Source organism: Haliaeetus leucocephalus, unplaced genomic scaffold (assembly GCF_000737465.1).
Source record: "Haliaeetus leucocephalus isolate CR32 unplaced genomic scaffold, Haliaeetus_leucocephalus-4.0 Scaffold866, whole genome shotgun sequence".
NCBI classification, from domain to species: domain Eukaryota; kingdom Metazoa; phylum Chordata; class Aves; order Accipitriformes; family Accipitridae; genus Haliaeetus; species Haliaeetus leucocephalus.
The window spans coordinates 2288090-2314642 of NW_010973302.1; the positions used below are offsets into that span (position 1 = coordinate 2288090).

The 26553-nt window shown below is 45.4% G+C and overlaps 1 protein-coding gene across 2 annotated transcripts; it reads left to right on the plus strand.

The window, feature by feature from the left end:
* Window positions 1–76: 76 nt before the first annotated feature.
* LOC104841387 (tetraspanin-3-like) lies at window positions 77–26209 on the plus strand. Of its 2 annotated transcripts, none has more exons than XM_010583020.1 (7): window positions 77–868; window positions 21630–21821; window positions 22679–22753; window positions 23142–23237; window positions 23819–23971; window positions 24586–24669; window positions 25014–26209. In XM_010583020.1, exons 1-7 carry the CDS (start codon window positions 812–814, stop codon window positions 25098–25100), a joined length of 744 nt encoding a protein of 247 aa, XP_010581322.1. In that variant the 5' UTR covers window positions 77–811; the 3' UTR covers window positions 25101–26209. The 2 variants fall into 2 exon arrangements, with proteins under 2 accessions (XP_010581322.1, XP_010581321.1); XM_010583019.1 differs by lacking the exon at window positions 77–868 and adding an exon at window positions 7554–7633.
* The last annotated feature ends 344 nt before the right edge of the window (window positions 26210–26553 follow it).

The window sequence follows — 26553 nt, forward strand, 5'->3', positions numbered from 1 at the left end:
CCTTGCCCAGCGCAAGCGCGGGAGGGAAGGGCGCGAGCCTGCGCATGCGCAGTCGGCCGGGTGGGCTGAGGGGAGGCGGCGGGGCCGTAATGGCGGCGTGAGGCGGATCTGGGCCCGGGCCTGGTACCCCGCCCGCACACGCTGTGCCACCGCTCCCGGGCCGCAGGCGCCGTGTGGGCGCCGAGCTGTGAGGTCGCAGGTCCTTCGAGGGTGGTAGAGCGTACAGGGCCCCGTCCTTGCCGTGGATCAGTCAGGGCCCTACAGAGCCCAGGCCCTGGTGCCCCTCGTTAGTGTAACGTTACCTCGCTGGGAAGTGCTGGTGGCGTCTGGTGGGAGCAGCGGCTGGCACGGATGGGTACGAGAGTGAAAACGTTTTGAGTTAATAAGCGCATAAAAGGAAGAACGAGTTTAATGGTGAGAATGTGTCCCCAGGTTGATGGTAAATGTGTGAACCCCACAGCATCAGCTCCCTGGTCACGACGAGCAGGCCCCTCGTAGAGACCTCCTGCTAATGGACAGGCTCCGGAGCTTCCCCAGGCTGGAGGAAAATGGGGAATAAAACATTGGCTGTGGATCAGTGATTGCTTCAAGTTCATCGCCCACAAAAAAAGTCACAGGAAAAAGCTGTTGGTGAAGCTATGAAGCCCAGGAACACTGATAACTGCCAACAACCTTGCTTTCTTGCAGATAATTGGGACTTGGCTGATAAATTATAAAAATGATCCAACAGAAGAAAGGTCAATGTTTAAAGCTGACTGTAAAGCTTCTCATCCAACTGAAATCAGCACTGCAATTACTGTAGGTACCAGTGATGGGATCCTTGCACGATCAAAGCAAGCCGTATGATACACAGGATTTATGCGCTGGGGTATGTGTTATGCCACCGCGGAAGTCCTTGAACTGGAATTCTTGAGTTTATTTCAGTAGAGACTTATGCTATCATCCTATTGTGATTTAGTCTTTGAGATGTTTGGGAGAGGCAAACAGCTTCACAGCAGAGAACTGTGGTTTTCCCCCCTGAAAACACTCATATTTAAGTGTTGAGAGGGCTGAATTTCTTCGTATGTTAATAGTTTTGCCAGGTATTTTATGGGGTGTTTAATGGGGAATGTTGCCTTACTCTTAACATTTACACAAAACCACAGATCAGTTTTGTGTGTAACAAAAAATATAGACTGTATACAAATGTGCAGCACTTCCATCTGAAATCTTATTTAACGTTAGATGAAAGAACAGATTCTCCTTAAATTACATGCCAAAGGGGATCCTGGTCACCGCATTGTTCTCCAGGTTTCCTCACTGGGGCAATATCTATAGGATATATGTAGCATATGGTCTGTCCTGGGTTTGCTGGTTTGGATGCTCTTTCCTGAAACCTCTCTCTAAGGAACAGCCAGCAGAAAGCCCCATTTGAGACTCAGGTGTCAACAACTGCACAGAAGTCAGAGCTTTAGATGTGGGCCAACATTTCAAACTGCTTTAAGCGAAGTGCAGCCAGCCACAAAAAGGGATGGAGTCATCTCTCCCTTCTCTTCCTGTCCAGACAGATCAGCACAAAGATACAGTTCATGTAGCTAAACCCTAATAACAGGATGATGTGTCTCCTTGGGCTTGATCTGCCTTGGCTCAGCTGCAATAACGCTAACGTCAGCATGAAGGAAGGGCTGGGAATGAGTGGGGGGTAGGACAGTACCACGTGATGAGTTAGAGCAACTCGGCAAACCAGAGCCATTTTTCAAGAGCAAAATCTGTGGTGGGAAAATCCGGCAAGGACAGTAGGCCCTTTCTGCTCTTCTAGGAAGTGATTGATATCAACTGATGAACAATTCCCCCTTTTCTTTGTACAAAAGAAACCTTTTACTTCTTCCTCTAGAAGAAAAATAAACTTGATTTAAGGGAACCAAAGTCATCCCCACCCCTCATAAAAGACAAAACTTTTCCTGCAGTGGCTGCCTGTTCCCTTTGTGTGGGACTGTGGTGACTGCATGAGGCAGCACTTGGGCACACGAAGTCCCTTCCTTCTACAGGATCAAAAGTCCTTCTCTCCCTGCAGATGCCCTGGGCTTCCCAGGCTAGGGCTCTGAGAAGTTGCCAGTTCCTCTCTGGTTCTGAATTCCCCCAGGGTTTCCTCACCGGTCACGCTCCAGGCCATCTCAGGTTCCTCTGGTCATGCTCCCTTCTAATCCTTCCTGCCAGCACCTTCAGGCAATCTTCAATCTTAGGGAAATCATGACTCCTGGTTTTTGTGTCTTTTGGGTACTTTTACTCATTTTTTGAAGGATTTGCTGTTTGCTCAGATCCACATGACTGGCTGAGTCAGGAATAGGGATAGGAGAGTCACACAAACATGCCTCCAATGAGACATCCCTCGCATAAGTAGCAGAGCTCAGAACTTATACTAATGTATGTTAAAAATACAAGTTAAAAATAAAGCCTTCATTCAGCCATGTGTCACAGCCGGTACCTGCCAGCCGGCACCGTGTGTCCTGGTGCAGAGCCCCAGCTGTGCGGTTTCCCCTGAGAAAGTAGCCTCACATCTTGGCTCTCATCTCTCACCTTCATGATTAACTTGAATTCGTGCTGGTACTAAGTTCTGCAGCCTAAAAGTCCTGCAGATGTTTCATCGTGCAGCTGTAGGCAGTGCTGACTATCAGGATTCTTGAGGTTTATCTGTAATAAGCATGTGTTTCTGTTGCGGCCGTGTATCTCCCCATGGAATTGCATGGCAGCAAGATGCAAGCTTCTAGTGTTGGCACATCGTTTGGAGATGAGTAATTCTTAACGTTTAATCAACTCTGAGCTTCCTGTGAGGGCTGAGAAATTTTGAGTTGGAGCCCAGGAGTAGCTGGTTAGCGTTCAAATATTAGGACCTGAAAAGAGATCTGCAAACTTTCTGAGTGAAGAAAGGAGGCAGCTGATGGGACAGGTTTACGTTTGGCCTTGGCTTGTGGTGTCAGCTGTGTACACAGGTCGTGCTTGGTCGTTGTGGTTTAAATGTAGAAGTGCAAAGATAAGAGCCCTTCCCCAACCATGTCTGAGCCAGGCGCCATCAGACAACTGCTCTTTTTTACGCCTGACCTGCACAGCGGAAGGGAGTGGGAGACATGATCAGCTGCTCTCTTCCCTCCACGCCCACAGGCAAGTAGAGAAAATGTTTTTCTCCTTTCTTCCTCTCAACCTTGAAAGAGCAGAGTTTAACCACAAAAAGGGAACACAGCGTGAAGGAGGGGTGAATAATCCCAGCATGAGAAGATCATCATGAACATGGTCAGTGTGTCTTAGGGCTGCCCTGCCAGGAGATTTACACAGTTTTGTGGATCGAGCCATTAAAACTGCACTTATTTCTCAAAAGCTGCCTGTGGTCCTTCCCTACCTCCCTGCCCCAAGAGCCGACCCACCAGTGCTCCACTCAGCAAACTTCTCCTCCTTCTCCTCCCTGCATGTTCCAGGTTTCACTGAGAAGACTCTGTCCTTGTGCCCGGGCTTGCTAGTACCCAGTGCTGCCAGTATTCCTGTCCCTCTAGAGCTACTGGTTTTAAGTCCTGTGCTGGACACAGCCCTGGAGCCTCGTCTGATTTTAAGTGCCAGCCTTTCACTGCTGCAGCTGGGATCCAGAGACTAAAACATCTTTGAGCTGCTTTAGCTGTATCTTGTAACTACCACAGAAAAGCTAACCAGGCATCTTTCAGGGTTTCATCACCTATGTCCTACCTGGCTGTCCTCAGTCACCAGGTCAGCAAGTGGGGTAAGACCAGTGGTGGGATCAAATCAGGGTCAATGGAGCAGAGCGTGAGGCTTGAAATAGCTGCAGTCAGAGCTTTGGGGTCAGTGCAGCGTTATCTATAGTACCTGCTCAGCAGAGTACTGAAGCATGGTAGAAATCAAAATTCTATGTCTAGCACTATGGCAAGGTCTAAACTGCGAACCCTCACACATGAATGCTCCAGTGAATACAGCTGCTATGGCAGGCTCTCTGCTGGTGTGGGATGGAAGGCCATATAGAGTCCTTGCCTTCCTAATTAAACTCCATACGGGAACAATTTCCCTCCTGTAAAAATGAGAAAATGTGAGTATTTGTTTCTGGGAAACATGTTTTTTCATGACTGCGACAAGAACTGAGTGTGTAACCCAGCTGGAGTGTTTAAAGAGCAACTGAAAGTATTTGAGTTTTTCAAACTTCACTTTTTGCTAATTTTGTGATCTCCATTAAAGATTTTGTCAGTGTTTTTAGCTAAAAAGCTCTCTCTGCTGACTGTAAACTTTCCTTCCTGTTATTTTTACATCGGTATTTTCAAGAGATCCAAACCATTCTGAGAAATAAGATCATGTACTATGAAAAGTGCTTCTGCGTCATCCTCACATGCCAACCACCAGAGACTGATTTTCTGACCCCATTCTACCAATGGTCACCAAAACGTCTGGCACAATCGGCAGCTGGCACAGCAGAAAGGAGGGATAAAGGCTTAGAATCAGTGGGAGAATGCGGAAAGGACAGGTTACGCTGAGGTTTTGTAAACTGATGGTTCTCAAATGAACTTTGTGTGATGGACTTGATCCTAGAGGACTTAAAAAGTGTTTCCAGCCATCTCAGAGCTGTTTGCAATGGGGGTTTTGGGAGGGCAGCGAGGTCCTGGCAGGCTGAGAAAGGGAGAATACAGGCTCCATTTAAAAAAAAAAAAAAGGAAGGGCTTGGAAATTACAGGCCAATTAACTTCAGTTCCTGAAAAACAACATCAAAGAGACCATGGACTAAGTAATTGGGAAATCATTTGTAAGCAACTAAGAAGAAAATAGGGAGATGAATACCAGCCAATGTAGATTTGTCAAGGACAAATGGTTTCACTTTAATCTCATTTCCTTCAGTGATGGCTAACAGGCCTTGTGGGGAGAGAAGCAATAAATATCATATGATAAGGCTTGTAACACCTCCCCGTACCCCACTGTCCGTCGGGAGCGATCCCCAGCCCAGGGACAGTCACCTGTGGTTTGCTGTCACCTGGGCTTCTGCACCCACCTCTCATGTGTTTTAATTTCAGTAATCACCTGGAGGAGAGAATAGGGAATTTAAATCTGGAGAGCACGTGGAGGTGGCAAGGGCTAGGACTGAGTTTCCAAATGACCTTGAGGATTTGGAGGAAAGGGCTGAAAAATCAGATGTGGCGCAGAAAGGACAAGGTCACCCACCCGAGCAGGAATAATCAGGAGAAGCGGATGGGGAACAGCTGGCTTGGAAGTGGTTCCTTCAGCAGAAATAGATCTGCAGCAATAGATGATCACAAGCTGCAAGTGAGTCAGCAACGCCACAGCACTGCAGGAGAAGCCAGAGGCGTTCGGCGTCTTCTTCAGCACAGGTAAACCCTCGGGGAACATGCTACCCTTTTTTAGGCGCTTCAAGAAAAATGGGGCTTAATGGGAGAGAATCAGTTCTGGAAAATACCAGAGCTGACAAGTTGTTTAGTCTAGCAGGAAGAAAACTCAAGAGAGCTATTTCCAGACACATGGTCTGATGTGCAGAGGGGAATTTTTATCTTTACATGGTTGATACCTGGTAGATAAGGCAAAAAGTAAAGATCCTTTTCCTACTAAATGTTACGGCTTCCAGTGCAAACTGTTGAGCTTGCATGTTGCAAAACATACAATAAATAAATGAGTGGGAAACCTGTTGTTTTCCCAACATATTTCCTAACCAAATTCAGACTTAAACCAAACCAACCCACCCAATTCATCCAGGGCAAAAGGTCCAAAGTCAGAGAGCAGCTCTGTAAACCAAGCCTCCTTTTAGGCTATCTTTCTGTTATTGTGTTAGATACTTTTAATTTCCTTTTTTCCCCATTCATTTCCAAAGTTGACTGTGAAATTGCCAGCTTAGTGCTTTTTTAAAATCCTGTGTTCAACAGCAATCTCTTGATTTTAAGACTAATTTGGTGGTGAATGGTGTGGAATGTCATAACCGGGGCTGTCTGAGGCGGTTGGGATACGGCTGTCTCCACAGGCACATCCTTGTTCTGGCAAGTTACTTTCTAGGCCACCTTTAATAAAAAATCGGCCGTTGTAGATTTTAATAACATTTTGCTTTGAAAGAAACAGCATACAGCTGGTAACATTTTGATTAAGGACACTATTTCATTCTCATTGTGAAACTACTTTTATTTTTTAAAGAGAAAACTAACAAGCGACAAAAGTGGAAACAATCTTTTGATATCAAAGAAAGATAGGGTTTGGCTGGCAAGATGGTTTCTTTGGTGTGTTTTTTTTTTATTCCTTTTCATTTCAAATGAAACTTTAGAATTTGCCCTTTCATTCTTATTCAAAATATTTCCCCCAGATTACCAGTCATTCCTACAAAATTATGAAGATAAATGGTTTCCAGGCAATTTCCTTTCTTTATTAACACCTCAGCCTGCCACACTGCAAGGGAAAGTGAAAGTGCTGCTTTTTTTAAAATGAAGAAATACTCCACAATTACACACTCTGTTCACATTTATTGCTGTAATAGAAATTATCATGGCAAACACAGGCTTGCTGGCAGGAGGAGCTCTGTCAGCAGTCATCAAGGTCTGACTTTGTGCTGATCTTTACTCCTAAAGGAATTTAATTTTGGAAGTCAGCTTCACCCCACTTTCTGTGTGGGGACTTCTGTGATTTTGGCAGCCAGCAGCACAAGCCCTTCTGCTGCCTTTCAAAGCAGCTGCGGCTTCAATTCATGGGCCGCGGGCAGAGACTGTCCATAATCTCCCTTTCCATGATTTCCCGCTGGAGAGCTCCTTCAGCACAACCCCTCCAAAATCCATATCCCCTGAAGGAAACTGGCTCACATCTGGTTTTGCTGGGAAGGGGCAAAGTCGGGAAACTTGTTCCAGCTGCATCCTGCAGCGCAGCGGAGTTGGGTTCAGCTCAGTTCAGGCTGCCAGAGGTCTTCTTTGCAAAACAAATCCCTGGCTGCCGGCCCTGCACCTTCAGCTTGTTTTTAAAAGCACGAGGCTTGGCTGAGGGAAATAAAGCAATGTTTTCATGCCCTCTGCAGTCACCAAATTCAAATCCCTCTCCCTGTGGCTGCTCAGACTCACATTTCAGTGGTTAGGACACACAGTTGAGTGTCCAAACCCATGTCGTAGCTGTATTCCTGCTATTCCTGGTGCATGCCATTGAAAAGGTTGGCATGACACGGTGCCAAACCAAAAAGGCTGAGAAGTGCTCGATGAAGGGAGGCACGCTGCTGCGTGTTCACAGTCCCGGAAGGCAGATTTGATGAAAACCTTTTAGCTGCAGTGAGAGCTTTTCACAAAAGCTCAGTTTAACTAAGCTTGAAAGTTACAGAAGTAAAAAAACAAACAAACAAAAAACCCCACGTTGAAGTCAACAATAATTTGCTTTGACATTTGTTCCCAGCGCTCCCCAACCCCCTCGCTTGGAAAACTGCCTCGTTGGCCACGGGGAAACACTGACCGCATCCCCGTGGGTGGGGAGAGACGGGGCGGGCTGCGCTGCGGGGCGGGCCCGGGGGCGGCCCCACGCGGGACCCAAAGCCGGTCCCTGCTCGGGAGTCCCAGACCTGCTCCCTCCGTCCTACGCGATGGACTGCGGCGTGATCACCTCCAAGACCGTCCTGCTGCTACTGAGCCTCGCTTTCTGGGTACTGCCACGGGATGCTGGGACACGGGGGTGCGGAACAGGGGGACCCGGACCCGGCTGGTTTATGTGGGGGTTGTGGTCCCGGGTGTTGGATGCGACGAAGAGATCTGGCAGAAGGAGACGGTGTCGTGGGACGTGACTGTGTTCTGGTTAACGGGGTTTCCAGAGTTAATCGGGAATTTAGTTTACCAGTGTGCAGGTGACTTACTAATTTCTATAGGAAACCCTCCATATATATTTTTAAAGAACAGGAAGATTTGGGGTTTTAAGTTTCTGACAAAAAAAGGTGTTGAGTTTGAGGGTTTTTGCAGGGTGTTTTTAATGTAGTAGGTTTTTTAGTAGTGTTTTTAAAGGTGTGTCATTAAAGCAATCTACAAGCTAATTTTGTGATTGGAAACAAATGGAGCTGTTTGGCTGCAGCAGGATGAGGGTATTACGCAGGGGCTGCCCTCCCAGTTTGGGGTGAGGAGTGTTTGGGGGAGGAAAATGGCTGAGAACTTTGTTCCAATTATGTTTTGGTATAATTACGCCTTTCCAAATCACTTCCTCAATAATTATTTACAAGCAATCAAAAAAATGAGGGTGGGGTTGTGTACTTTTTGGTTTGGGGGGCTCGGCGTTGGAGGCTTGTGGCACAGCAGCCTGATGACAGTGACAGCAGGGCCTGGGTTAGGTGGCCGCTCAGAAGAGGCAGTGATTATTCTTGTAACCAGTCTCGGGCTTTTCCCCTGTGTGGGGAAGTTTGCGTAACCCCCCTGTCATCATCCAAGGACTCACATGCTCTGAGAGAAGGGGCCCAGTTAAACCTCATCTGTATCAGCAGCGTGGTTCAGGCGTTCATATCTGTTTTGTAGCACTTGAGTATTTTCAAAAGAGTGTTTTGCAAAGGATGCTTTCAATGTGCTGGTGGTAGCCCGAGAGCAAGGGTTGGGAGCTGCGCAGCCCGGGTTAAGGCTCAGCACAGCAGCAGCCCCCCAGGCTCTGCTCTTTCCCCATCGCCTGGCCGAGCAGGACTGGATAATGGGGAAGGCAGAGGACTTTTCTAAAGCAAGGAAGATTTAAAGAGAAAAACCAGAGGTCTCCCAAAGAGAGAAGCTGGAGGGGGGGGGAATAATTGAAAACTGCTTGAATTAAACCTTGAGGTCTCGTGGGGTGTCATGCCCTGTTTTGTAAATATGGGACTTGCTGCTGGTTGTAGTGAGGAGCTTGTCCCCTTCCAGTCCCGTGCCTCCTTTATAGGGGCTGAGCACAATTTATTGCTGCGTGTGTTCCAGGTAACTCTCATATCGCTAGCCTGAACAGCGCAGGAGGCTGTGTTTACTGCTGCGCGTCAAGTAATGTGATCTCACCGTGTATGCTTGTTTTGTGATTTTTTGAAATACCTGCGGAGAAACATTGGAGCATCGCACTGTTTGTATGTGGAAATCCCCTGAGCTTCAGCTCAGATGTACCTCAGATTAGCATTGTTGCTTAGCTTTTTGAAAATTAAACAACAGCCTTATGTCCTGGTCTCTGGTACCAGACGTCTCTGGTACCTTTTCTTCTGCTGTAGGAGAACTCTCTAATTGTGATTGAAGCTAGTAGGTCATCTGGATCCATGGACCATCAGTAATTATCCTTCTGCATGTCTGTAGCCTCTGAATGTGGGGTAACCCAAACCAGCCTTTTGGGTTTTTTTTTGTCCTAGGAAGAGCAATGCAGCCCCAAACCTTGTGGCATTTAGACGCTGCCACCACCATTATGTGTGGTAATTGCATTCCTGCAGCAGAACTGCAGAACCTGGAATTCAGGTTTTAGGAGGGTGGGGAAGGAGGAACTGACTCTTTTATGCTCTTTCAGAACATTTCTAACAGCTGGGGCTCTACTAGTACAAGGCTCCAGATCATTATCAAAACATAAGATTTGCAAAGACATTAGTCCTTCTCTAAGGAGTAATTCGTGCTCAGGCATTGCATGCTGCAAACCTTGCCCAGCTTGGAAATGATTATGGAAAATAATTCACCACCTGCATATTCAGCAGCTGGTGCAGTTAATGGTGCTTTGATAAAGGTTATTGCTTAGAGATGTCCTAAAAAGGCAATAAATCCTCTTTTGGATCTCTGATTGTTATCAGAGTGCAGGAGTGAAGACAGACAGATTTTTCAGAATAACAAACAATGGCTTCCTAAATGAGGTGAAAAAGCAACTTCTCTCTTACCCACCAGGCTCAAGATCATATCTGTGGGTCATTCTGCTGGGGGGGGGGGGGAGTGGAGGAGGCGTAGGTGTGCATAACCCCCGCAAATAAGGCATTGATTGAAGCTCTTTAACTACAGTTACCAAGGGTGGTGCTTTAAGCTGTGGGAGATCTGTCCACCTCCAATTTTGCTTTTTAGCACCTACTAATTAGGTCCAAGTGTGTGGTTATTTTGGTAAGTGGGTGTTGGCCTGTTCTAGGTGAAGACTGGGGATGCTGGTTTAACTCTGGCCACCTAAAAGAGGGATATTGAGGGTTGGAGGAGACTCTGATCTTCTTGGTGATGTCTTGTGAGGGGACTTGGGTGGGTGGGATGTGATGATGCTCCTTGAAGGAGGGAGGTGAAATGCTGGGATTCACCTGCTGGTCCAAGGGAAGGAACTGGGAATCTTAAAACTAGATTTAAGTTTAATCTTCTGATATTTCTGTATAACGTGATCTGAGGGTTGCTTTTTTTCTAAGCTCCCTTCTTTAATCCCAGAGCTGTGCTGCTGAATTCAGCCATTAGCAGCTTGTACCTGCTCACTTTTTTCAGCTTTGTTGTCACTAAACAGACCTCTGCTTCCAGAGAGGGTTTGGCATTCACCAGGAGTCCTGGGGAGGTCATCACTAGAAGGCTACCTTAAGTGTTGCTGCAGTGAAAATCCTGTTTGCCCAGGTTTCCCATTCACTTTTTATCAGAGGTGGGCATATCCCCAGCCTTGCTTCACTTACCTTTATGCTATTCTCTGCTGTTGGGCAAGTTATTGCCTGGGTAGTTTTAGCAGGACTGGTGAATTGCAGAGGGCAGAATTTGATCTGCTGACAGCAACAGTACTGTCCAAGGAGGAGAAGCCCAGGAGAGTGATCCCAGCACTGGTCTATGGCAGGGTTTGGCAAAGTTCCTGCATCTGTGAATGGTTTGAAATCACTCATGCCAGTGATGGGTGGTTTGGGAATGCTTGCTCTGAAGCCTCAGTCAGAGAGAAATCGGGATACTTAAAAAATAAAACCCAATGAGGAGGAGAATTTTGAATCCCTCAATGGGATTAAAAATGTAGTGAATAGCAAAGGTTATGCTGGAGATTATTGGTGCTGGAAACACATTTATTTTTAAGGATGGAGGTATTCTCCAAAGAGTCCTTAGAGGTCTGGGTGTCAGTAGCCCTGTGACCTGTTTCTCACCTTTCCTCCATCTGTTCTTAAGCAAATCCTTAATCCTGTCTGTAGCTGCCCACTGTGCGTGACAGTGAGGTATAGGCAGCTCTGCTGGCTTTTAATGCTCTATGTGATACTTGACAGGAAGATAGAAGAGCTGTGGAAGCTCTCCTCCCTGCTCCGGGTCAGGGAAATGATGCTGATGGGCCATGGGGTCAGTCTGACTCACAGCAGCGTCCGTGGTGGAAAAAGCTGCTTAACCAAGAGCTTTATTTTTTTAATTTTTTTTAGCACATCCAGCGAGTAAAGCTGTGGTCATTCATCCCTTTCTGAAAGGGCTCAGGACAGGTTTCCCTATGGGCTCCTTGTTTCTGCCCCTCTGGTGGTACTGGCTGGGGCTCCCTGAACCCCCTGGGATGGGGCGATGAGCTGGGGAGGGCTGGGGGACATCTTGACCCAGCATAAGGAGTGTTGGGTGGGAGTGGTGGGTTTGTTTCCAGCACTCCTGTGAACTTGTTGCTGAACTGTGGGGGGAAAACCAGCTGCGTGAACTGGAGAGGTCACTGGAGGGGGCTGATGCCAGGGCTTGGTACCGGACTTGGCACTTTGCGTGATCCTCTTTTGCCTTGAAAGGGTAAAGTTACTCCTTATTTTAAAGTACTCTGCCCAAAATGAGGAAGCAGAATTTAACTGACTTTCAGGAAAATGCGCTCTGCCATATGCGTAGGGGCCTCATGGACAAAATTAAAACTGAGATGCCAGTGCTGTGTGGTCAGGAAATGGGAGGTGTTCAGATGGCGATGCAGACACAGTGCAAGAAACTTCACGCTTTCCTGTCTGCTTCTGGGGAACAACCTTAGTCTGACTGTCCCCAGTAGTCCCTGAGGCTGTGAAAATGCTCCTGTTAGATGGCCAGGCTATGGGTCTGGTCCTAAACACACTTTGGTCTCTTCGCAAGTCACACTGTTTGCAGGTCTCTGAAACCAGAGGTCTGATGTTGTAGAAGTGCCTCTGATAATTACAGCTGCTCGAGAGGTCCCATTTTTCTACCCCTTTGCAAGAAGTTCAGAGCTGGAGGATACTTCATGCAGGGGGAATAGAAAGCGGCTCTTTCCTGTAGTTGGTATATAAACTGGGCATTTCCTTCGTTTTCCCCCAAAGTGTTGCACTACCAAGCTGCATTTGCTTTACCATGGAGCTGGCAGGATCCCTTTGCAGCAGGAGAATCCCAACCTGCATTTTTCTTCACAGGAAGAAGCACACAACAACCATGCGGCCTTGCTCCCCATGTTCCTTCCCTTTCAGCTGGGTGACAAGCAATATGTCAGGGCAGATTATAGAGGCATCTGCCCCGTTACCAGCTCCAAGAAGTTTCCCCAGGATGTAGGATTAGCTCCACTGTGTTTTAGGTGCACTTTGCTATTCAGTTTAGTTGCAGGATCTGGTGGCTGAGCCAGAAACAGCTTCTTAAGAAACTAAGGTTGTTCTGAAGGCAAATATTGAACTAGAGGGTGTTTTGTGTCTGAGCTGGACATTCAGAGCCAAAACAGCTTGGCAGCGGCTGATAAATCCATCCATGCTCAGCTGAAGTTACACTCACAGCAAGCTCTTGCCCTGCACTCTCTGTATGTGGTGAGAATAAGAGTGAAAAGGATGGTGCTGCTTTCTCCTAATAGTGGTCCTGTTGTCCTCAGAGGTGTGTGATGTTCTGCGATTGTGGTCAGCAGCAGCACACTGACCCCAAGGCAGAGGTTTAAGCATTAGAAGTCAGAGGATTTGGGGCAGGATTCCTTGCTTTGCACTGGTGTGCAGTGTCTCCGCAAGGACATCCCACTACTTACACTTCATAGGATACATGCTGGCATTTAGGGATGGGAAAATAACCTTGGAGTTAGGCTTGGGAAACAGAAGACGACATGCTTGGACAACTCTAAGAAAAACATTTATTTAATATAATTTGAAAACAAACCCACTAAAACCAGAATCACTTCTTGAGTGTGTGGGTTTGCAGCACATAAAAACTGCAAGTAGATGCTGGTGTAGGTTTTCTTTTTTTCCCTGAAAGAGCGCCACAGGTTTTCAGAACCTTTTGGCTGCTGCTTATTGTTTTCATTTGAGGGAGAAAAGGAAAAAGCAAGCGCTTCCCACCATACCCACCAAGCAGCCCTGCGGTGTGTTTTGAAGGCTAGCTGAAACATGCCCCGTAGTTGTACATTGCAGCTGAATATTTAGATATAATGTACTTTGAAGAGTCTCCCGTGGCTTTGTGTAAGTAGGCTCAGTACAGTTTTGTTGGTTAGGTCCCACCTCTGTACCTCACATGAGGTGACCGTGGTTTAAAGGTGTTAAAATTGTGGCTAGTGACTGGCACAAGATCAGTGGTATGTCTCTCCTGGTGCTGCTGGCAATTGAGGACAATTTGGTAGGGGTTCGCAGCTTTGCTGCTTTTTGGTCCAACCCAGAGCCAACTTGCTGAGTTCAGTATTTTTATTATTTTGCAAATCAATGTTTTCACAACTTGAGAGTCTGAGGGAACACAGAAATGTGTGCGCTAGGTTTTTAAATTGCTAATTACTTTTTTTTTCCAGTAGAAAAAAGTGGAGAAAGAGTTGAAGCTATGGGCTTCCAAGGCCTCAGAAACTAAAGGACCTGTAGGACAGTGGGAAGCAGAGCAGAGCTGTGTGTGTCCTGGAAAGCAGCTTCCCAGAAAAGGCCCTGGAGGTCCTGATGGGCACCAAGCTGACCGTGAGCCAGTGACGTGCCCCTGCTGCAAGAACGTAGAGGGTACCCTGGGCTGCATCAGGAGGAGCATTGCCAGCAGGTGGAGGGAGGTGGTCCTTTCCCTCCGCTCAGCACTGGTGAGGCCATGTCTGGAGTGCTGGGTCCAGTGCTGGGTTCCCCAGTAGAAGAGACACGGACATAATAGAGAGAGGGTGATGATGATGATGAAGGGACTGGAGCACCTCTCCTGTGAGCAAAGGCTGAGAGAGCTGGGACTCTTCATCCTGGAGAAAAGAAGACTCAGGAGGGATCTTATTGATATACATAAATACCTGAAGGAGGCTGCCAAGAGGACGGAGCCAGGCTCTTCTCACTGGTGCCCAGTGGCAGGAACAGAGGCAATGGGCACAAACTGAAACACAGGAGGTTCCCTGTGAACATCAGGAAACATTTTTTCGTCGTGAGGATGACGGGGTGCTGGCACAGGCTGCACAGAAAGGTGTTGGAGTCTCCATCCTTGGAGATACTCAGAAGCCACCTGGACGCGGTCCTGGGCAACCAGCTCTAGGTGGCCCTGCTTGAACAGGGGGTTGGCCCGGATGACCTTCAGAGGTTCCTTCCCACCCCAACCTTTCTGTGCTTCTGTGACCTCATACCTCACCGGTGCATGGCCAGCCTGTCCGGTGGTGGCTGTGAGCTATGTGTGACCGGGAGCTGCAGCAGATGGTGGGTACGTCCCCTCCGTAGCAGTTGTTGCCTGCACAGCCATCTGATGGGCATGCTGGAGCCTGCCTGCTCCTCTGTACCACAGGTGGAGGGTCACATGCTGTCCTGGATGAAGCCAGATCATGCAAGTGGAGCAATTAATTGATTTATCATTCAGAGAAATGAATACCATAAGCAGGGTAGGAAACAGTAGCCGAAGCCAGGAGGTCCCTCCCAGCGGGCAGAGTTTTAAACCTGGGACAGGAAAAGGGAGAGGAATCTGTGTAAGTAGGATGGGAAGTGCTGAGCTAGGGTTACCCTAAGTGATGGGAAAAAAGAGCTCTGCCTTGAGCCAAGGGAGACTGCTAGGTCTGGGGAGCTGCGTGGTCTGTACGGACTAAGTGGAGTTTAAAACAGGAGCTGTGAAGTTGTTAAAGCACGCATAAAATGAAGAAGGCTTTTGTGGAAGTGCTCAGTGCCTTTGTTTTCTCCTGAAGTCACTAGAAAACCTGTTGACTCCCTGGAAATGGAGTAATGAAGAAGCTAGGGAGGACTTGAAAATCTGGTGGCAAATGGGAAGAATAAAACTTATAGTACAATAAAGCAGCAAGGGAGCCAGAAAGAGTAATTGCCCTTGCTGTGCATGGTGGCTGTTGGGTAATCAAATAAATTGTTTATGGAGGAAATGTTGTGCAAACCCTTCCGAGCAGAGGATTTACCTATCAAGGTAAATCAAAAACCGTTTTTGTACACAAAAAAACCCCAAAGATAAGGAGTGTCTTCTGTGTTAATGGGGGTGTGTGCAGCTGTAATTGAGATCAGTGTTGTTGGAGCTTGATTCTAGGTATGGGGGGCATGGGGACAGCGCGGTAGTGGCAAACGCTTTGTAAACTAGTAAGTGAAGATGATATCCTAATCTGTCCTCTGGCAAATTAAAATTACTGAAAAGGTGATAAGCATCTGAGTGAATGTAGTTGTTTGATGTGAGGGCAAAACAGCATCAGGTATTGTATTGGGTGAGGCGCTCTGACTTAAATCACTGCTACGCAAAGATATTGGTGAAAAAAGTGGTTTTCAAGCCTTAAAATTAACTAAAACACCTCTGTGAGCTGACTGTCTAACAAAGAACTAGAAGGAAATGGTTCAGAAAGGGTTTGCGTAGATATTAATAGTTCTTCCAGTACGTATTTGTAGTATTTTGCTGCAGAAAGCAACTACTATTACTCCTTAAATTGTATTATTTACCCTATCTTTCTTTGCCCATAAAAAGTTAACAATATGGGGGAAAAGTCCAATCAGTCCAAGTTTTGTGCTGTGGTAGATATTAGTGCTGGCCCTGGGAAGGTCTTGTCTGAGAACTGATGTGGGAGAAATGCCTTTTTTTTAAGTGTCATTATCTCAGTTCTTTTACTGTGTAGAAGATGCATGTGGCTGAACACACTTGTTTGGTGAATTTGCAATTTACCCTGTTCTTACAGCTTTTCCTTTTAACACTATAGCTTTATTACTCTGTATTTAACTGACCAGCCTTTTAAAAAGAAAATCCTATACTGGTTCATATTAACAGACCAAATGATCAAATCAACACTCTGAAACTGGAAGAGTCTGGGATAAACTTTCAAAAAAAGCCCCAGAAAACCTCAAACCAACAAACACTGCCTTTTAATTTAATAGCTAGTAGGTTGGCTCCTTTACTGTATTTTATTTAGGTTTTGTGGGGGACGAAGAAGCCTATGCTGATAAATGCAAACGAACACAAACCTCTGTTCCCAGCCATCATGTAAGGTCAACTTACTAAAACAAAGAAGGAACGGTAGAAAAGTATCTGTTCTGCTTGACTGACAGATGCAAACTTTGTAATTTTTTTTTTTTCTCTTTCTCAGAGCAGTGGTATAGAGGGAAGTTTAAGGGGGCCCTTCTATGGCTGTGACACTGATAAAGTGTCATGAAGTATTTGCATGGCCATAAGTATCTCTAGAAGGGCAGGGGCTCATGGTCATCAGCATATAAAAAAAATTCCTCTTCTGATGGTGGAACACAAGGTAAAAATCTTGCTGTACTTTTAAAAAAAAAATTTCTACTCTTTTTCAACAGCTGTCCTGTTCTGCATCAGTGAGACAGCTAGGGCTCCTTATAGCCATCCAGTCCTATCCCCTCCTGTTTCCCGGGCAAGACTGAATATCACAGTGCTGTGTGTGCATTATGTGGCTGGAGAGAGTTCCAGCTTGTTATATATGTTCCTGCAGCAGAGCACCACTCTATACCTGCCTCCCTGGCTCAGCTGGCTGGGCTAAGTATGGAAGAGGTGGGTGAAGTCAGCTTGGTGAGCAACCCTGCCCAGGTCCTGCCCAAACATCAGCCTAGGAAAAGCCAGTTGTTACAGCTTTGCTTTCTTTTTGCTCAACCCCAACAAGGAGTTTATTGTTCACACTCAAACAATTTAAAATCTCTGCTTTCTGTCAGAGGCACAGGATATAAAAAAAGCAAGTAATTCTTGCTTAGGTCCTTGAATGATGCAAGCTGTGGTGGGTGAGACGGCAGGGACAGTTGCAGCTGTGTCGCTCAGCTGTGAAAAGGGGTTTTCTTGCAAAATTTCCGTTTGCCTCATCTCTTCAGCTTGTTTTATGTGCATCATCAGCGTTGTAAAGAAATACCAGCAGTGTTTCCTGGGGCCCCGGTGAGTCAGCTGGGGATGTTTGGGGAGGAAGGGTTAAGGTTAGGATGATGTTCTGCTTGCCAGAAGTACAGTGCTTGCTGGTGGACCATAGCCAGGTGCAGGCAATGATGCAGCCCCACGGACCAGGTGAACTGGTTCTCCCGTATCAGCCTTGCATCACTCCTTGGCTGCCAGTGCTGGGGTTTCTGCCAGCCACATTGGGCCAAGCCTCTCTGTGCATCGCGTGATCCTATTTTGCACTGAATTCTTCTGAAAGAAAACTTCCAAGCAGGAGAGAAAAAAAATTGTAAAGAACAATAACAATTTCTAGTGTGAATTTCTTGGAATAATCCTGGCAGCCTTGTATATAATTTTAGATGTGTTTGAGAAAGTGTTTGACTAATCATGGAGAAGGAATTATTTGATCTCTTCCTCACCAAAAGTAATTACTTAAACTGGCCTTTGTATTTGTGAAAATTCTTTTTTTTTTCCAACAGAAGCTGTTTAATCAGGCATACTTTACACTTTTGACTTAAGGTCTATCTTCAGCAGTGCAAAGGACATTTCTTGTTGTACTTCTAGAGAAGTTTCATCTTAGATCTAGGAATGCGCTGAAGGTTTTGCAATGCTGGGGGGAAAATCCCTCCACCAGATTTTGAATTTGCCTAACGTACTGGGAAGGCTTAAGGGGAGAGCTCAGGTTTATGTTCCGAAATATTTTTCATCTTCGCTTTTGAAGTTTGGCCCTGGGACTCATCTGCAAAAATAAAACAGGGAACAGATTGTTAGCTGAAATGCCTTCCACTCCTGAGTGACCCTGCTCTTCAGGCTTCAAAACCTTCACTTTGAATTAAAAACCACGGGTGAAGTTGTGGCTGTATCTCAGTTTGGGGGGAAAAATGTGAACTTCCTTTAAGCCAGATCTTTACCCAAAGTCTCTTATTTTTACCTCATTACACTTCCTTTTTCTGCTTGGAAGCAGAAGTTTGGAAATTATAATAGACCTCTTGCTGGCTGTGTTTCATCTCTGACCAGAACCCAGACAAAATCTGAATTTCACAATAAAACCTACTGTGAAAGTGCTGGTCTATATTTGCATTGATAAAGTTTGGGCAAGAATCTCCTTGAACTCAACACTGGACCCTCTGATGTTGGCTAACTGTCGTGGAGCTTTGTTAGTCCTGGCTTTATGGGACTTCTGTGAATTGGCTTAACAATTTTTTTTATTTTTTTTTTTAATTTGTGGTAGCCCTTTACTAGCAACAAGGTTTTTCTTAGTTTCCCACAGCTGGTCCGTCTTCAGCATTTCCTATGTGTGCTTCCTTTGCATTGTGTGTTGAGCACATTGAAAATACGGAGAAAACTAGGCATAAAGTATGGATGAGAGATGAAGAATGTGCCTATTGTCTAAATCGCTTGCAGAAGGATAATGGAAATACTGGGGGATTCTTTTGTGTAAAACATCCTATAGGAAGATTAAGTTGTGAAGCAGACTGTCTTTAGAAGTACAGAACTACTGTAAAGGCTGGGACTAGAGTTATGCAAAAGAGCAGGGCTTTGCATCCTCTGAATATGACAATTAACTTTGCACTTTGCCCATTAACTTTTACACATTAACTAAGTCACAAGGCTGTTTCATTGTGCATGTGTTAGACATGACATTGCTGCTGAATGCAGATGACTCATTTACTTGCCAAAAACATGGTTTATGCCTTTTTGTACCCCGGTTATTCGGCCTGTTCTGCCTTTCCTGCAGTAAAGTCATCCCCGTTCCATTTCCCCAGGGGCTGCCTTCCTCTATCATGATCCTTTCTGAGGGTCTTGCAGTCCTTCTGGTTTTCTCTTGGGGCTGTGGGCACTCAGTGGTTGATGACAACTGCAGTGGGACATCCCAACCTGGGTCCTGAGCTGCACCAAAGGCTGATTGCCTCAGGAAAAACATTCTCATTAGTGGCTGTGCCCAGATGCAAGCGCCTGGTTTAAAAGTGCACGTGCAGGAGGCTTTGTGTTGCTAGTGGCCGGCTCCACCTTTGGTTTGGGGTGACTACCTGGGAGTACTTTCTCTAGCCTGGAATTTTTAAAGCCATATCTCAGCTCTGTGTTAGGTTTGCAGTGATGGCAGCAGCAGAGGGACCAAGGATGAGGTGATTTTTGGGGTACAAGCATGGTGGCTGGGAGCATCGCCATGTTGTATCTGTATTCATGGTGGAGGATTATGACTTGGTGCATGCTGTAGAGTCGTGGTGCACCTGCCTGAAATTTCCCCAAAACCTGAGAAATTAGAATACCATTACTTTCCAGCCATACCCATGTTTACCAGGAGGGCTTCAAACCCCAGCAACAAATACAGCCAGGGGTTACAGTCAGGATGGGACAACTCTGACAGTAACTGTGGCATTATTCGTGTAATATTTTTTGCCATGCAGAAGTAGGGAGAAGTTTTTAAGTCAACCCAGAGCATCCTGCTGTTCCTGCTGTGGTCACTAGGATGTTTTCCACGGCTTCCATGGGAGCAGGGGCCAAACTCTGAACCCTTTTAGGAACTGCATGAGCTGCTTTCTGAGCTGGTGCTGGCGAAGCTGAGCAGAGCATTTCTGTGATTAATAAAAGCCCTGCATCCCCTGTCTTGAATCTGCATTGTTTTCACTGGGTTTGGGGCCAACATGGCCAATCACGGTGCTTGATAGTCCTAAAATGTTAGAAATAAAGCATACATTGAGCAAATCCCATCATCAAGTTTTCTCCACAATGATAGATAGTTAGCTGAGGAGTGTTGCTTCCTTCTCCATGGCTGCCCTTGCCCAGGTGATGCCATTCCAGAACGGAGAATAGGTGGACAGTCGCGCGTGTATCCCGCTCTCCAGGCCAGAAATATGGGATGCACTTTTTGAGTCATATGCCTTGCTCTTTTTGTGCAGTTGAAGGCAAGGCAGGATGGATGTGCAGTGTCCCCAGCCCCACCTTTAGTGCTACTACCGCTCCAGGGACTTTTCCTGTCCCGCTTTCAGCACAAGAGCATAGTGTTGGAGGAGGAAGGAGTGAGGTTGCTCACGGTGGTGAAGTGAGAAGGCAATGGTGCCCTTTGAGCTAAAGTGGTCTCATCCTTTCCCTGCATCCCTAAAAAGGAGTGGGAGGAAGAAGCCCTGGTTGTTGTATGCCTGCAGACAGAGAAACGGGAAAGAGATTTTTCCTTAACGAGAGGAAAAGTTAAAGGAAGTTTTAGGAACTGCTTTAATCATTAGCACCGTCTGAAAACCCAGTGCATGTGGAGAAGAAAAAAAAACGCTTGAGAATTGGTGATCCTATTCCTTTTCCTGATACCTCACTTTGCAGAGGACCTGCCATATCTGAGCCTCCAGCACAGCAGGATCTTGCACAATGTGTGCTAAATGTCTCTAAGGGTTAATTTGATCCTGGTTTCATCACTTGGTGCATCTGATCCCAGTAATTTTGAGGCACAGGCAGCGTCCAGGAATGTGAGAGCGGTGTGGGCTGAGAGCTGTCTGAAATGAAGGATGTGGAGGTAATTGAAGGGCAGGCACCAGACCTGGCTGGAGGGGAAGGGGCCAAACAAGGTAAAGGAATTAGCAAGTCCTAGCTCCAGTGTGAGGCGTGTTTGATTTAATTAAGACATGCAGCACTGGGGCAAGTAATGAACCGCTTGTAAGGTGCATGATGAAATCCAGTTGTAGCCTATTGAAAACAAATAGACTGGTTTCCCTCGAGTTTCCAGAATGTGAGTATGGATGGTGCTTCATTTTTACAGGTGTCATCTTGTGCTGCAGGATTATAGAGGGTGGATGAGCTGTTGTAACTCTTGAGAGAATTTTTTTATGCCATTGGTGAGGTATTGGCAGGGCATTGCTGAGTCTTTCCGTGTTATTTCCAGGGCTGTACTCCGTTCTGCAGATAAAAGCCTTCGGTCTGTAGGGCTGCTAGTTGGGCAGCTGTCACTGGTGCACTGTATGTTGGCTTCAATCGGCAAAATATCCTTTTGGAGGAGAGTTTATTTTACAGGTTGCAGAAATGTGTTTCCTCCAGAAAAAGGAAGGACTGTGTTTTGCTGAAAACAAGAACATTTATAGCTGTCTTAGTGGTTAATGGTGTTGCGAGGGTGGAAAGGATGAGTTTTTCTCAGAAAAAAAAAAAGAAGCTCAAAACCAACAGCCCACCCCTGTAGCGATCATCTTAAAAGCTGATTCCTCCAAATGCAGGATGTAGGTGATCTTGGGTAGGAATTGTGAGCTTGGCTCTCTGCAGAGACACTGACTGATGCATGTTAATAGACTCGTGTTTTAGCTTGGCTAAAGTGGTGCTTCATAAGTAGAAGAGTGATTCATGGGAAATTAATTCTCCCTTCTGCGTTAAAGTTTGAATGGGTAGCTAGTTTCAGATGCAGCATTTTTTTCTCCTAGATCTTTGCATACTGTAGTCATTACTTCTAAAGTGGAAATGTTAATTGCACTGTTACAAAAAGGTCTGTATTTACTTTCCTGGGTAGAGGGTGAATAAATAACTGCTAATAACTTTATTGCATTTCAGGCAGCAGCAGCAGGTCTCAGCTATGTTGGGGCATATGTCATTAACACCTACAAGAGCTACGACAACTTTCTGCAGGACAAGTATGCTCTATTGCCAGCCGTGATCATTATTTGCATCGCTGTGGTAATGTTCATCATCGGGTTGATCGGCTGCTGTGCCACCTTCCGGGAGTCTCGAGTTGGTCTAGGGGTGGTGAGTGCTGCACATTCTTGCATGTCCTATTCTTCACCCTGTTGCATGGTATGGGAAGTGCTACACTAGACCTTCTCAGGACACACAGAACAGAAAGTAAAAGATTATTCTGAAATATACCGCTGAAGCACTGCTCCTTCGTGGGAGTTACGTGCTGCTGTGAGGCACTGACTGATGGTGAGTGAGGTGCAGGCTAAATTATTAGTTGCACTGCCTTGTACAGACAAATACCCATGGGCAGTTTCACGGCTCTGCCTCAGCTAGCTTCCTGGAGATAGGTGTGGAGACTAGTCAGTTTTGAGAAGAAGAGTGATGGTGAGGGAACAGGAGGAGATGTGAATTTCCAAAGCAAGTTAAATAAAAAAAAAAAAAAAGTATTTTTCTGTTGACTTTAGTTCTCTGAATCCTGAAAGTATGCCTGCACTTCTTCTAGAATGATTTTTAAAAACCTGGAAAGGTTCAAGCTGAGTAACTTCAGGCCCGTAGCTCATGCCTTGAAGGCAGTATGAGCTCAGCAAGCAGTGCACAACATACCTAACTCAGTTGCTGGTTTATTTGTGCAGTGTCCTGTTCGACAGCTGCCTTGTGAAGTGTTTCGTAGGCTCTTCACACAGATCACATCATGGCAGTGTTCAGGAGACTGCCTACATTGGGCACAGATTCTGTGGAACCACAGTCATAGTCCCAGCCAAGCACAGTGATGTCCTATTCTAATTTATTTTCTGGAAACTATTTTGATTGGAGAGGCAACAACAGATAATGATAACTTATGACTATAAATTAATGTGATGGGTAGTGTGCAATTGAATTCAAATGCTGTGGAATTCTTCCTTAAAGTCTCTCTCTTTTAATTTCAGTTCTTGGCCATTATCCTGGTTATCTTTATTGCAGAAGTATCTGCTTTTGTCCTGGGATTTGTTTACAGGGAAAAGGTAAGTGAAGAATTAGCATCTCTGTACTAACCTAAAAATAAAGAATAGATCTTGCATTGTTAGAGCATTCCAATATATCCAGTTTTCTTGAATACATGAAGTACCTGGCAGGCATCGCAACAATCTCTAAGTTGAATTAAACAGTTGTTGATGCTCACAAAGGAGGGCTCTTCCATCAGGGGAGGCAAGCTTCTATCCAGGAATGTGATTCTGGTTAAGTGCTACCTGCATTTTATCTAAAACATCGCTTGCTTTTTATTTTTTTAAATTTTTTTTCCCCTGACTTAGTTGGGATACAGATCTTTTCCACTATCTAGTTTCCACTAGATAAAATTCTTAGCTCTCATGTTAAAACAATATGGTGGGTTTTTTTTCCCTCTCTACATAGGTAAAAACTGATGTGCAAGGCACAATGCACTCAGTCTTTGAGAAGTATGATGGGAAAAATCCGGAGTCTGCTGTTGTGGATTACTTGCAAGAGCAGGTAAGAAAACTTTTAAATTGTCCTGAGAATTATTTAGAAAAGAACAGTGGGGTCCTAAACAAGGAACTTGGGCTGGGAAGGCTGGGGAGGAGGGTCAGTATGGTCATATCCTGAAACTTGGCTCTGCAGCAGTGTTTAGCATCTGAATCTCCAAGGCAATTGAGGGTGCTCCCCACATTGCAGAGTTGGCCTTTTCAGGCTCCTGGTGTGAAGTTCATGTAAATGAATGACCTTGTTGACGTGAGTGGCCTTTGCATCAGACCAAACAAGTACATGTGAATAACTGCTGCTGCTGAGAATCCTCTATCATAAAATAAAAAGATGACAGAAGACTCTATCCTGCAACCTGTCACTTTAATATTAGATTTTTCACAAAGAATAAACCAATAAGGAGGTAATAATGTATGAAGGGAGGATGATCTATTATATCTACTGCTGTTTTCCTGAAGTACTGCTGCTTGTAAATCTGCTGCATACTGAGGGCAGCTCTTGCCCAGTATGCCTAGGAGAGGTTTAACTCAACACCAGCATTCATGTTTGTATATATTCATACATCCCTGTAACTGTCCTGTGTTTGGCAGCTTCATTGTTGTGGGGTAAAGAACTACAGTGACTGGACAACCACGCAGTGGTTTAATTCCACCGGTAACAACAGTGTCCCTCTGAGCTGCTGCAGGCAAGATATGAAGAACTGCACGGGCCATCTGGATCAGCTACAGGAACTCAATACACGGGTGAGGATAAAGGGCACAGTTGCACAGTTGGGCCATGATCATTCTCAACCAGCCAGAACCAACGAGGAAAAGCGCTTCAGGCAGGGTTTAGGGATAACTTAATCCAATTCTTTTCAGCGATTTCCTCCATTTCACGTTGCTACAGAAGCAAAGTGACAAGGCCCCAGCACTAGCTACGGGCACATAGTTGTTCAAACAAATCTGGGGTAGGGAAAGAGACTCTTGTAGGATTGACCATGCTGAATCTGGAGAACTGCATAGCAGGTTCTTCAGTCTGGGGCACAAGCCCATAAGTTGACTTTTATAGATACCATTGCTGATCTTCCTGGCTCTGAGTTTTGGGCACTTCTTTAAGTGACCTGAGCTGGAGGAGATTGAGAAGCAGAAAATGTCAGTGAATTGCAGTTTGTCAGTGCCTCTCCTCAAGCAAGAGGAGAACGAGAAGCCATCAGGTCTGGAAGACAAGAATGGAAGTTCTCAGGTCCGCAGTGGTTGGTTAGACAGGCCTTACAAGGTCCTGCTTCCTTTGAAGGGTTGGGGAGAAAAAAAAAGAAAAAAAAGTCCAGCCAAGTTAATGTCTTTTAACTTATTTTCACCTATCTCTTCCTTGGCAGGGCTGTGCAGAGGAGCTGGAGTCTGGGCTGCAGAGTGTTATCAGCTATGCCATGCTTGTAATCCTGGGGTTTGCCATTGTAAAGGTAAATGTTTCTATTTCTTCCCTCATGGAAAATAATACTGTTTGCCCTTTGATCTCAGGGCTTTTTCTTCTACCATGTCCTATTAGCCTACAGCCTTTTTCTGGCTCTGAAGTAGACCTAGTCCTCTGTTCCTCACTTGTTATTTTCCAGCTCACTCCATCTGCCTGACGATAAGGGGAGAGGAAAAAAAATCACTTTCTGTAGATGTATTTTCTAAGTGGTTTTTAATATGGAAGGAATGTCCTTGCTATAATGAAGCCTAATTAACATATAGGTGTTGAGTTTGATGACTGAAACAAAAAATACAGCAAAACTAAATCTCTTGTGCCCTCTCTCTTTTTCAGTTCTTCGGCATGCTGAGTGTCTGTGTGCTTACTTGCAAAAGAGAAGACCGTGGATATCAGCCTCTTTACTCAGGGGTGTTTGCTTAATAAAATGCAAAGATCACTTTTCTTTTGCTTCCTGATGATAAAATAGACTTGTAAAGATGAACGCTAAAGGACAATTTATGACCTTCGTGCTAAATATTTTGTGTATATGAAACAGAAAGAACACTGTGTATTGATTTGGGAAAGTTTCTTGCAGGTGATGTGAAATGACAATTTCAGTATTCAGTGATCTGAAGTAACGTACCCTGATCTTACATACCACAGCTTTCTGTAAGGTTGTTGTACAGTTGGATTTGCGACTTTAGATAGCACCAGATGGTGTAATAGACTCCAGAAAGAATCTTAGTTCTGCAGGTCTTTCCCCTTGAAACATGCAGAAGAAATGTTATTTTTAGTCACTAAACTGATTGAGACCACAGGAGGGGTTTCAGCTGTCTGCACAAACATCAGATGATTCCCATGGCATGGTTAAACAGCAAAAGAAACTTTTGAATGCCATGTTTAAATATTCTTCATAAGCATGGGGAGTTAGAATAAGTTTTCTCTATATCTGATAGTGTTTCTGCATTTTTTTTCACTCCTTTTTATGGTCATATGTTATAATTCAGTTTGCTGCAGAGGTGGTTAGTGCAAGACAACCCCATGTTTAAAGTCTAGAACAGACATTTGAGTTGTTTTTCTGAAGCAGCTAGCAAATGTGAACAATTCCAGGTTAGGAGGGGATGTGTGTTTTGAGCTTTTTGGGCTCGGGACATCTCTCTTTGGCTTGGGTTTTTTGTCTTTCTTTTAATTATTATTTTTTGACATTAAGAATTGCTTATGAAGCAGGGCTTTTCAAATTTTCTTTTTCCTCCTTTTACTGATGCTTTTATGGTTTGTCTACACAAAGACAGGCTATGTCTCTGTGTTTAATGTAGAGGTTGCGAGAGTTTCTGAGATGAATACAGGCTGGAAGATGGGAGTCACAGGACACGTTGGCTCGGTGTGGTTGTGTAGACAGGACTGCTGGAGGGGTTAGTGCAGCCGTCCCTGTGCCACTGAAGGTCTGACCGCTTTTCACCGCTAAAAATATTAAGATGATGCCTTCTTGTACCGAGCAATTTCAATAACCTATTGTCTGGACTCCTTGTTTGCTCGTTTTTCCGTTCTCCTTAAAGGTCTGTTGAACGCGGTCACTTCTTGGATTGCATCACTGCTTTAAAAATGGTCCTTCTTTAACTCATTTGGATGTTAATCTGTTTCTCAGTTCTTTAGGGGTTTTGGGGTTGTTTTTAGAGTTGGGGAGGGAGGGAGGGAACTACGAGCTATTCTTTATTAGAGAATTGGGGAAAAGCAACAGAATTTTTGCGTATTTTTTCTTCAGAGAGATAAGCAGTCTATCCTTAGCAATAAATGTTTATATCTGTAGCTAATTAGAAAAAAATGAGTTTGGGGTAAGTGTAAGCTGTTTATTTATGGTCGGGTTCTGCCCCCCCCCCCCCCCCCCGCGCACACG

What these genes read in the sequence shown, in the direction of transcription:
- LOC104841387 (XM_010583019.1), top strand. Translation starts at nt 7,574, where the DNA reads ATGGACTGCGGCGTGATCACCTCCAAGACCGTCCTGCTGCTACTGAGC. An exon ending in TACTGAGCCTCGCTTTCTGG is followed by an intron (nt 7,634 to 21,629) that starts GTACTGCCACGG and finishes ATTGCATTTCAG; the next exon opens with GCAGCAGCAGCAGGTCTCAG. An exon ending in GATTTGTTTACAGGGAAAAG is followed by an intron (nt 22,754 to 23,141) that starts GTAAGTGAAGAA and finishes CTCTCTACATAG; the next exon opens with GTAAAAACTGATGTGCAAGG.